The sequence below is a fragment of the Corticium candelabrum genome, chromosome 13, assembly GCF_963422355.1.
Source record: "Corticium candelabrum chromosome 13, ooCorCand1.1, whole genome shotgun sequence".
Lineage (NCBI taxonomy): Eukaryota > Metazoa > Porifera > Homoscleromorpha > Homosclerophorida > Plakinidae > Corticium > Corticium candelabrum.
In genome coordinates this window covers 4,714,737-4,727,236 of record NC_085097.1, presented here as the reverse complement: position 1 = coordinate 4,727,236, position 12,500 = coordinate 4,714,737, and the positions used below count along the sequence as shown (strand labels likewise).

General features: G+C 43.8%; 1 protein-coding gene across 1 annotated transcript in view; it reads right to left on the bottom strand.

Annotated features, from left to right (window-relative positions):
- Nucleotides 1-12,500, bottom strand: part of LOC134189313 (uncharacterized) — a 21,931-nt gene that overhangs the window by 619 nt on the left and 8,812 nt on the right. The window contains exons 11-28 of the mRNA XM_062657544.1: nucleotides 8,836-9,028; nucleotides 8,675-8,770; nucleotides 8,472-8,546; nucleotides 8,325-8,408; nucleotides 8,198-8,268; nucleotides 7,768-7,833; nucleotides 7,397-7,517; nucleotides 7,231-7,326; nucleotides 6,252-6,370; nucleotides 6,041-6,098; nucleotides 4,029-4,849; nucleotides 2,324-2,385; nucleotides 2,129-2,253; nucleotides 1,890-2,075; nucleotides 1,089-1,148; nucleotides 965-1,028; nucleotides 572-660; nucleotides 448-507 (exon numbers count right to left, since the gene is read on the bottom strand). Coding sequence (XP_062513528.1) covers nucleotides 448-507; nucleotides 572-660; nucleotides 965-1,028; nucleotides 1,089-1,148; nucleotides 1,890-2,075; nucleotides 2,129-2,253; nucleotides 2,324-2,385; nucleotides 4,029-4,849; nucleotides 6,041-6,098; nucleotides 6,252-6,370; nucleotides 7,231-7,326; nucleotides 7,397-7,517; nucleotides 7,768-7,833; nucleotides 8,198-8,268; nucleotides 8,325-8,408; nucleotides 8,472-8,546; nucleotides 8,675-8,770; nucleotides 8,836-9,028 — 2,446 coding nt within the window. The remainder of the gene's footprint in view (nucleotides 1-447; nucleotides 508-571; nucleotides 661-964; nucleotides 1,029-1,088; nucleotides 1,149-1,889; nucleotides 2,076-2,128; nucleotides 2,254-2,323; nucleotides 2,386-4,028; nucleotides 4,850-6,040; nucleotides 6,099-6,251; nucleotides 6,371-7,230; nucleotides 7,327-7,396; nucleotides 7,518-7,767; nucleotides 7,834-8,197; nucleotides 8,269-8,324; nucleotides 8,409-8,471; nucleotides 8,547-8,674; nucleotides 8,771-8,835; nucleotides 9,029-12,500) is intronic.

Below are 12,500 nucleotides of genomic sequence, written 5' to 3'. Positions count from 1 at the left end.
CAAACGGACACACACATGCAGACAGACAGACAGACAGACAAACAGACAGATAAACACACACACACACACACACACACACACACACACACACACACACACACACACACACAGCGACAGCGAGACAGGCAGACAGACAGACAGATAGACAGACAAACAGACAGAAACACACACACACACACACACACACACACACACACACACACACACACACACACAGGCAGACAGACAGACAAACACACACGCAGACAGACTGACAAACACACACGCAGACAGACAGACACACACACACGCAGACAGACAGACAGACAAAGAGACAGACAGACAGACAGACAGACACAGAGTAGCAGACAGACACATAAACAGACAAATAGACTGACAAACACACACACACACACACACACACACACACACACACACACACACACACACACGTGTATTTCAACGTACTGGTCGAATGTTGTATTTCGAACTCTGAAATGTGTGTAGCTCGAATAGGACAGCAAAAATCTATAGAATGACAGGAGGGTTGTGTGACAAGTTTGATGCTGCTTTTTTGTATGGTTGGACATACTTGATGTCGTTTGGTCCAGTTGACGAGACCACCTTTCAGAGTGTGCGGGTTACCGTCCTCGATAAAGGTTAGATCTTTCAAGTACAAACCTATACATAGACAGTAGGCAGATATACCTGACTGATTATGTGTAACAAACTAGGTTGAAGACGTGGTGTGTGTGTGTGTGTGCGTGTGTGTGTGTGTGTGTGTGCGTGTGTGTGTGTGTGTGTGTGCGTGCGTGTGTGTGTGTGTCTGTACGCGCGCGCGCGCGCGCGTGTGTGTGTGTGTGTGTGTGTGTGTGTGTGTGTGTGTGTGTGTGTGTGTGTGTGTGTGTGTGTGTGTGTGTGTGTGTGTGTGTGTGTGTGTGTGTGTGTGTGTGTGTAGTCAGTGTGGCTATGCTAACGTTCTTACCAAAGTAGGGTACAGCTGGTGGGTTGGTTGCCCTCAGATATTGCCTGTAGTTCTTGTAGTTGTTCTAGACAATATGTTCTGGTTTATTAAATTGACATGCTTGTGGTTGCTATGTTGTGCTTACTTTTATTCGGACTAGATGTTCCATTTTTAGAAAGAGGTCGAGTGTGTCTTTCTCGAGCATCTAGGAAATATGTGAAAATGTACACATATGCACACAATAAGCAAAAAAATAGAAAGCCAAGGACAACAGATAGACAGACAGACCCACAAACAGACAGACGAACAGAAAGACAGACAAGCAAAAATATGGACAGACAAACAGACAGACAAGCAAAAATATGGACAGACAAACAGACAGACAGACAGGCAGACAGTCAGACTGACAAAATATGGACAGATAAACATACATACATACATAGGTTTTTTCTATTTATTAAAAGAGTCCATACAACTCAGTGATAATACAAATTACATTGAAACTAGTATACTACAATACATACAGACAGACAGACAAAAATATGGATAGGCAGACAAACAGATAGGCACACATACATACATACATACAGACAGACAGAGATACAAACAATATGGACAAACAAACATACATACATACATGGACAGACAAACAGACAGACAGACAAACAGACACACACAGAGACATACATGTATAGAGACAGACAGAGATACATAAATATGGACAGAAACTAGACAGACAGAGAGACAAAAATATGGACAGACAAACATACATACATACAAAGTATACACAGACAAACAGACACAGAGACATACATATATAGAGACAGATAGACACACACATACATATATACAGACAGGTAGACAGACAGACTGACAGGCACACTTACATACATACATACAAACAGACAGACAGACAGACAGACAGACACACACACACAAAACTCACCTGCCACGTCTTCTTCAACCGTCGAATCGGACTAGATCCCAACCCGGCCACCACCATCGCCACCATTGCATTATAGTTCCGATAATGAAGACACTGCCTCGCGACTTGAATCATCTTAGAAAGCATAACGACCCTTTCCTCACGCGTCTCTTCATCAAGAATCGACACAATGACCCAATTGCTCAACTACACAAGAAACATTACACAATCCGATCGGCAGCCATTTTGAATGGACAAACCTGGTTGAATCGATGAGCACACATCTCGACCGAACTCTGACCAACATGTTTCATAAGATCCCGTCTCTCAACCGTAGAACCCACTTTTCGAAGACAGTCGGAGAACGTCACGTGACAAAACATTGCTACATAGAGAAATCCAAGAATAGATCATATTACTCAAGGACTGCACTGATTGGCATTCATATACAGTACCATGATCAATAAGGGTTATTTGTCGAGCCAGTTCTTTGGGATGTTCGAGTAGACTTTTTGCCCTAGAGGAATAGCATTGTAGTAGATGTTTCTGTGTTTACGTGTAAAGTCTGTCTACATGTCTGTCCATCTACGTGTTTGTCTGTCTGTCTGAGTCTGTCCATCTATGTGTCTGTCTGTCTAATTGTCTGTCCATCCGAGTGTTCATCTGTACGTGTCTGCTAATGGCGTGTCTGCCTGTCTGTCAACATGTCTGTCAATCCCCTCTAGATCAGTTTGATTGTCTGTCTGTCTACGTGTTTGTCCATCTGCGTGTTTGTCTGTCTAAGAGTCTGCCCATCCGAATGTTCATCCGCATGTGTCTGCTAATGGCGTGTCTGTCTGTCTGTCAATGTGTCTGTCAATCCGCTCTGGATCAGTTTGATTGTCTGTCTGTCTACGTGTTTCTCCATCTACATGTTTGTCTGTCTGTCTAAAAGTTTGTCCATCTACGTGTCTGTCTGTCTGTCTAGGTGTCTGTCCATCCGAGTGTTCGTCTGTGCATGTCTGCTAATGGCAGGTCTGTCTGTCTGTCGATGTGTCTGTCAGTCTACGTGTTTGACCATCTACGTGTTTGTCTGTCTGTCTATGAGTTTGTCCATCTACATGTCTGTCCATCTATGTGTCTGTCTGTCTGTCTACAAGTTTGTCCATCTACGTGTCTGTCCATCTGTGTCTGTCTGTCTAGGTGTCTGTCCATCCAAGTGTTCGTCTGTACGTGTCTGTTAATGGCAAGTCTGTCTGTCTGTCGACATGTCTGTCAATCCACTCTGGATCAGTTTGATTGTCTGTCTGTCTACGTGTTTGTTCATCTACGTGTTTGTCTGTCTGTCTATGAGTTTGTCCATCTATGTATCTGTCTGTCTGTCTATGAGTTTGTCCATCTACTTGTCTGTCCATCTATGTATCTGTCTGTCTAGGTGTCTGTCCATCTGAGTGTTCGTCTGTACGTGTGTGCTAATGGTGTGTCTGTCTGTCAGTCAATGTTTTCGTCAATTCGCTCTTGATCAGTTTGATTGTCTGTCTGTCTACGTGTTTGTCTGTCTCTCTGTCTACGTTTGTCTGCCTCTCTGTCTACAAGTTTGTCCATCTACGTGTCTGTCCATCTATGTCTGTCTGTCTAGGTGTCTGTTCATCCGAGTGTTCATCCATGTGTCTGCCAATGGCGTGTCTGTCTGTCTACGTGTTTCTCCATCTACGTGTTTGCCTGTCTGTCTATGAGTCTGTCCATCTATGTGTCTGTCTTTCGATCATGTGTCCACATGTTTATCTGTCTACGTGTTTGTCCATCTATGTGCTTACGTGTTTTTTAGTCTAATTGTCTGTCTGTATATGCGTTTGTCCGGCTATGTGTCTGTGTAACAATGCGACTGTCTGTCGATGTGTCTGTCTGTCCACGAATCGCTTCCTCAAACAGTTTAATTGTCTGTCTGTCAACGAGTTTGTCCATCTACGTATCTGCGTGCTTACATCTTTCATTTTAATTCTCTGTCTACGTTTCTGTCTGTCGATGTATCTGTATGTCTCGGTGTCTGTCTGTCTATGAGTCTGTCAATCTGCTATCTCAATCAGTGTAATTGACTGTCTGTCTACTTGTCTGTCTGTCTACGTGTTTGTCCATCGATGTATCTGTCTGCCATCACAATCCAGCCTTCAGATAACTTACGTGATATCCGTGAAATCAAAGTCTTCACCCACGTCCGGATCCGGAGGACAATCACACAACTTGCTCCCCTCAGTGTGGCTACTACACCCGGCACTACTCGTCGACACCATACTCTCACTGTGCAGACGAAACGACATGGGCGGTGTGGTGAGCTCCGACGTCGGACAGCTGGCAGTCCTCGACGCAGACGAATGAGTCCCCAACCCACTGTCGCTGTGCGGATGCTCGATCGACACACAACTGGTCGACGGCGAGTTCTGATGTAGTTCGTCGACCTGATCGTGATCGATAAGACTTGACTGACTGCCATCGAGTGACACTAGAGACAACTGTCTCAACTCATCAAACGAAACATCCTCGACTGTGGTGACAGTCAATCGAGGTTTGATGGAGTCGACATATTGAGCATGATCGAGTGTCGATAAATCAGTGATTTCTGTGGTGGTCTCTGTTAGTCTCTCTTGCATCACAACCGCAATGTCTGACGTTGCCTGCTCCTCGGTAATCGTTTCCGACGTGATAGCGTGTTCGGTTCGTGCTGGGAGGAGGGGGTCATAGAGTGAGTCAACGGGGGTTCGGTCGGTCGGGGTCCCCCGCGGGGTGACGGTCGGTGTGTGATGAGAAGAGGAGGATGGAGAACTGCTGGCACTGCTTGATGGTGTGATGTCATCTCTAGTGTTGCTGAATGATTTTGTCCGTATGCTTGATGCTCGTTGCTTTGCCTTTGGTGTCTTGGCTGTGGCGACGAGGACGGAGCTGCCCCACTGACCTTGTTCTTCTGCCGCTCTGCCCCATGGAGAGGCATCGATGATTTCTATGTTCTATGAAAAAGGTGATGCTAAGGTCGATCATTATTATTAAAAATATTTTTATAAATTTATTATATTTAATGTAAATTATGAAAATGGTAAAATATAAATTTGGGTTAAGCAAACATTGTGTTGGATAAAATAAATTAATTACATGAAATTACAAAAATAGATAATTATATTTGGATTAATTAAAATAAATCAAATTTAGAAAATAAAATATGACATTGCATATTTTATATGAATTGTTATAAAAATATATAAGAAATTGAAATCTGGCCTAAACACATTGTATTTAATTAATATATAAAATATGTAATAATTAATGTTTTACACAAATAAATTTTATTGATTATTAAATTTGGTTAAATTAAACACAAATTACATTGAATATATATATATATATAACAATTAATATTATATATAAATTATATAAAATATACAAAAGTTTAAAAATTCTGGCCTAAACACATTGAATTAAATAAAATATATAAAAATTGTGTTGCCCCCTGGGTGCCCACCAACCCGGCAGGTGAGCCCAGTGGGGTACATGTTTCCGTGTAGTCCATACGGCGATCAATGACTAGCCAATTTGATATAGATTGCAGGCATTACGGTGACCGCAAACTCGTGGACAGCACGCCTAGTGGATATCAATGACCACCAGGAAAGCACTGAACGTCATCGTCAATGGACCGTTCGCCAGACCACAGAAACTCCCCAACGACTGAAACGAGTCATAATCTCATGGATAAAGCTAGAGAAACATGAGAAAGAAAGACACACAAGTTTCATAATTTACTATTGTCACTGGGTTTGAAACCCCAAACCATGGAGTGGTAGCCATTGTCGCTAACCACTAAGCCACGGCGTGACTTAAAAAATTAATATTTATATAAACTATAAGAATATATTTATTATTATTTCTTAAATTTGGTTTAATTAAACACAAATTACATTTAATAAAATAAATAATATGTAACAATTTAAATTTTACAAATTACTATAAAAATATACCAAAAATTTAAAAATCTGGCCTAAACACATACCTTTTAATAATAAAATATACAAAGTATATAAAAATTAATTTTTATATATAATAGTCTATATTTTATATAAATTAATATAAAATATATAAAAATTTAGATGTGGTATAATACATTGCATTTAATAAGATATATAAAATAAACAATTACAGCCTACCATCCAATCGACTTCTTCCACACACCACCAAATGTGATTGTTGATCTTCTGTATATATCTTAGAAAGCAATTTGTTTGTCAGCAAACAGAACGCAACAGACAGTGGTGTGTGTGTGTGTGTGTGTGTGTGTGTGTGTGTGTGTGTGTGTGTGTGTGTGTGTGTGTGTGTGTGTGTGTGTGTGTGTGTGTGTGTGTGTGTAGCATGGTATACCCTGGATCCTCGGCCACAAAGATAAGCTGCTCAGTACCAAACGTGAGAACTAGACAAGTGTCGGAATCAACCGGTTTCCATTGCTTAAGCGACTTGAAAGCAAACTTTTTCATTATTTCCTGTCAGCAAATTGAAAACATATAGAGTACGATCATGCCAAGAAAATAGACCGGACCAAAAGTGGACCATGCATGCTTAGAGTCGTGGTTATGGTTAGAGTAGGATCAGGATTAGGTGCAGGCTCGACTCAAGGGTAGGGTTAGGGTCCTTTGTATAGATGATCTGTCCGTTTCTGGCTGGACATGATCCATTTATGGGCACAGCAGTCCCTTTATGGTTGCGGTCCGTTTATAGCTCGTCCGTTTGTGGTCCCGTTTGTTAATGCCCCCCGTCCGTTTATGGCTCTTGTCCATTTATGGTCCGGATACGCTTATGGTCCCGGTCCGTTTATGGATCCGGTCTATCTATGGATCTGGTCTATGGATCTGGTCTATGGATCTGGTCTATTGCCCCGGTTATTTATGGCCCTGATCCGTTTATGGTCTCCGTCCGTTTATTCCCTGGTCATTTTGTGGCCCCGGTCCGTTTATGGCTCTTGTCCATTCATGGTCAAGGTCCGTTTATGGATCCAGTCTGTCTATGGCCCTGGTCCGTTTATGGACCCGTCCATTTATTGCCTGGTCCGTTTGTGACCCTGTTCGTTAATGGACCCGGTCCGTTTATGGTCCAGATCCGTTTTTTATAGATCCGGTCTATCTATAGCCCTAATCCGTTTATGGCCCCGTCCGTTTATTGCCTAGTACGTTTGTGGCCCCGTTTGTTAATGGCTCTTGTCCAGTTATGTCCCGATCCGTTCATAGCCCCAATCCGTTTATGGTCCGGTCTGTTCATGACCCGGTCTGTTCATGACCCGGTCTGTTTATGGCCCCAGTCCGAGAGTTTCCTCACAACTAAAACTGCAACACAATCGTCGCTTTACCTTCGATCTCTCTTCGAGCAAGAGAATCACGTCTGTACTGATTCCAAGAATACGTCTCGGCTGAAGACTTCGCTTGGCACTAGGGGCCACAATTTCCTAATACAACATAATGGATGTGACTCAATTGGAAACGATGAGTGCATGAGTCCGTGCAAATGGGGCTTACTTTCACGGAAAAGAATTTGCAACCATACTGAGGCAGTTCGTGGACACGATTGATGTACAAGTGTTTGGCGTTGCGATCCGACATCCTCTGACTTCTGTGCAGTTCGTGCTGCACACGAATCCTACACATGCATACACGCACAGACACAGACACAGACACAGACACAGACACACAGACACCAAAAACACAGACAAAGACACGCACACACACACACACACACACACACACACACACACACACACACACACACACACACACAGACACACACAGACACACACAGACACACACACACACACACACACACACACACACACACACACACACATCTTGTCAGCTCAGACCATGAAAACTCGGCAAGATAATCGACTCACGCTTTAGAGACGGCTTTGCCTTTCACGTCGGGCGGTAAACAGTGTTTCAATTTAGTGTTCAATGTTCTGACAGTTGAAAGACAAATTAATTATTAATCTATACACACACACACACACACACACACACACGTACACACAAAAGTACACACACACACACACACACGTACACACAAAAGTACACACACACACACACACACACACACACACACACACACACACACACACATGTACACAAATGTACACACACACACACACACACACGTACACAAATGTACACTCACACACACACACACACACACACACACACACACACACACACACACACACACACACACAAACACACACAGACAAACAACCTTACGTACACACACAGACAAACAACCTTACGTATACACACAGTATAATGTCGATGGTCGACATCATGCGTTACCTGTCTCCGAAAAGAGACCAAGTTGAATTGGATAGTTTGTGCTTATCGTCTGATGATGAAGCAGACATATCCTAGAGAGTGTTAAGATATATTGCAGGATATAATAGGAAACTCGGTTGGCACATACTTCGATGTAACTTTGAATTCCTGCGAAGAAGATTGCTTGATCTGTAGTAATGGCGAGCTCCCCGGATGTTACGATATCTCGACACTAAAATGCAAAAGCAAAATTGAAGACTGCGGGTATGCTTACTGCATCTGCAAGACGGCTGACCTTTTCATACAAACGGTCGTGCGCATGCTCGGTAGCACTGCCAGAGAATTTCAAATCGAGCGACTCCGGTATCTTCTGCAAGTAAGATATGAGAATATAAGTCATAGACTAGTGTGTGTGTGTGTGTGTGTGTGTGTGTGTGTGTGTGTGTGTGTGTGTGTGTGTGTGTGTGTGTGTGTGTGTGTGTGTTTGTAGTTGCTTACCTTGACATCATGACACAGCTGACGTAGTTTGGTTGCACACAAAACGTATGGTCCTCCAATTCTGCGCATTGGCTTCAAGAGAGCTTTGATTTCTCTCTATACAAAGACAAAGACGGTGAAGGGTGTACTAGCCAGTTAACAGATCATGTGGGTTGACGTACTTTCATTTCAGGGTATTCTCTGTAGTCTTGACTGTGCTTGTCTAGCCAGAGGTCCAAAATGCGCATGATGTACATGTGATGGTTGGGGAGAGGAGCATAGGGGTCGACGATGGGAGGATCAATTGTGGCTCGAGAACGTCGGGCTCTCTTGCGGCCGGCGTCAAATAGCTCAAGAGTTTTTGGATCACGAAACCTGAGTGAGCGTAAAAATGAGTGTGTGTGTGTGCATGTTTGTCCACATCTACACGCCACATGATACCCACACAAACGGCACACCGACAGACAAACAAACAGGTATACAAACAGACAGACAGACAAACAGACTAACAGATAGACAGACAGATGGACAAACAGACAAACAACCAGACAGACAGACAGACAGATTGTTATACGTGAACTCTTACTCTATCAATAACAATTGCTAACTTTACGTATGCGTAACAATAACAGTCAACGAAAATGTTGAACGTCTTTATCATACAGAAAATCATCAAAGTTGCACTTAGACAACTTCGACAACTTTTTAAAAATCACGAGAGTTGCAAGACTGTACAACTATAGCCAGTTGCTTTCTCCACCTATCTCTAAAGCCTGTTTCGCTGCTTTTTAGACAGACAGACAGACAGACAGACAGGCAGACAGACAGACAGATAGGCAGACAGACAAATAGATAGACAGACAGGCAGACAAACAGACTGATTGTACATACATACATACAGACAAACAGACAGATAGACAGACAGACAGACAGACAGACAGACAGACAGGCAGGCAGACAAACAGACAGACAGGCAGGCAGACAAACAGACTGATTGTATGTACATACATACAGACAAACAGACAGACAGACAGACAAATAAACAGATAGGTAGACAGACAGACAGACAGGCAGACAAACAGACAGAGAGACAGAGAGACAGACAGACAGACAGACAGGCAGACAAACAGACTGATTGTACATACATACATACAGACTAACAGACAGACAGACACGAAACTGTGGAGAGAGCTTCTGCATGTTCCGTCCTTTCGTTCTTCCTATTCAGAGTCATGAGCAAGAAAACTGACTGTCCGTTCGCTCTCTGCAATACGTCGGATTCGGTGAAACGTGTCTTAGCGCATATCCGCTTGGTTCACGATTCTTCACATTTGCCTCAAGATTGCATCGATTCCCTACATTCGCAGCGGTGCAAGTTCTGTCACAACTGGTTTTTAAGCTTACGCAACATCAATCTCGTTGTCCTAAACGCTGCATCAAGTCGGACGAGACAGAGAATGAGTGTCACGTGATGCAACGTAGTGCAAACGTCGCTGACGCAACAAACAATCTTGGAAGTTTCGGATTCGGCTCACGTGGGGATGATTCATCCAAAGATAACTGTGGTAGCGGAGTCTTAGAGAGTAACGAGCGTGGAGTGTACACAGAGAAAGAAGCACGGTCTTTTATCCGGGACATTTCCGTTATTGACATTCTCTGCCATCATCCGCCAAACACTGTACGAGTGGTTTCGCAGAAGTTGAAGCCCTTGTTCCAGGATTGCTGTGACATTGCCTTCAAAAGAATTTTGAATGACCCCTCTGATGAATCGGGATGGAAGCTCCTTTCCTCCTCCCTATTATGGTACTCCGACACACTAGAGGTGGCTCTTCAGCGGTTGGTCAAGTTCGATCGGCTTTCCAGACTTTCTTACAATTTCGATGGGATCAACTGCTCTTCGACAAGAAGCTGACAGCTGGTCCTCTCAGATCCAGCCACGACGCTGAGGTTCGTCAAAGAGCAGCGTTGATATTAATCAAGCGAGGTGAGTTATCACGAGCCGCAGAGCTGTTGGTCAGTCCTGGACTTGCTCCTGCTACAGCTGAGGTTGCCGAGAGACCAGCTGCAAAACACCCGCCTAGAGAAAAGAATGTGCCCACATCATGCAAGGCCTTTCAATCCCTATCACTGTCTCGACTCGAATTTTTCAAAACACTGCGAAACACACCAAAGGGTTCTGGCTGTGGCCCCTCAGGGTGGAAATATGAACACTTGAAAGCACTGGTGAGCAGGAGCACCACTGCAGAATGTCTGTTTTCTGTCTGTGACCTTATTGCTCAGGGAAAGATACCCACAGCCATACATGAGGTCATATCGAGTTCAAGACTCATAGCTTCACCAAAGGAAAATGGAGATGCAAGACCCATTGCCATTGGAGAATGTCTATGGCGCTTGACAGCTAAGGTGATATGCATCCAAAAGAGTCATTCAATTCGCATTTTCAGCCAATACAACATGGAGTGGCTGTCAAAGGGGCAAGGAGCTTCTGATACATCATGTGAGCCTGCTTTTGGAGTCAAACCCTGACTGGGTCCTCTTGAAAACTGACATTAAGAACGCATTCAACTCATTGGAGCGTGCTTCTCTCATGCCTCAAGTTGCCAAGTCTTTCCCTGATGTTTACCAACACGTATTTCAGATGTACTAGAGATGTAACCCTCTTATTTTCTGCCATGGGGAACAACCACATGTATTGTCCTCGCAAGAAGGCATCCACCAAGGAGACCCTCTGGGTCCTATGTTATTCTCCGCTGCCATTCACCCACTACTATTGGATCTCCAAGAGTCACACCCTGCAACCCGAGTCCTGGCCTATTTGGATGACGTTTTTCTTCTTGGGCCTATACAATATGTCTCATCAGCGTTTGATGAATTGAAGTGTAGCCTGCCACAGATTGGTCTATCAATTGCCACTAAGAAATGTGAGCTGTTCACCAATGGCCATCATTGTGAAGACATTCCTTACGGAAGTTCGAGTCTCAGTGCTTGATACGACTGTCCTTGGAACCCCAATAGGCCAACAAAGGTATGTTGAAGTTGCCTGCTCCAAATTTGCCAAAGGAGGTGAAGATCTCTGTAACCAACTCCTAGCCTTAGAAGACACCCAGAGTTCGATGCTACTGCTACAGTACTACCATATTCCACACATCAATCATCTAGGAAGAACAGTTGCACCTAGTCTGATGAAGTCTGCCGCATGAATTCACGACAGCTTGTCTCAATCATCATTTAAACATCTCATTAAATGTCCTGACCTAGAAAACGACCAATGGACACAAGCTACATTGCCCATTCGACATGGTGGGTTTGGCATGTCACCTGCAGAATCCCTGCCTAGCATTGCGTTTGTTTCTTCATGGGCGCACAGCCTCGTACAACTTCCTAAATCCTTCGAAGATATTCAAGATTCGGTTGATCTACTTGTGGAGAACAGACAAGATGCAACCCCTGGATCAATAGGATTTGAGCTGGAGCAATCATTACCACACAGCAAGTCCTTGGAAGACCTCCTTAGCAATACAAAAGGCCTTCAAAAGAAACTGTCGCAGAACCACTTTAACACCATCACATCCGAACTACTAGGAAATACAAATTCACTTCGACAGGCTGCTAGACTCAGATCGTTGCAGGGCAAAGCTGCTGGATCTTGGCTTGAAGCTGTCCCAACCTCTTCCAAGTTTGCACTAAAACCCGCTAACTTCCGACTAGCAACTCGGTTGAGATTGGGCTGCAGCATGCCTATGTCTTCAGCAATTGAAAGATGCGAGTGTAGAAAGATCAATGACAGAGAAGGCTATCACCTTCTAACCTGTAAAGCTGGAGGCGGACCCATCTGGTCCACGAATCA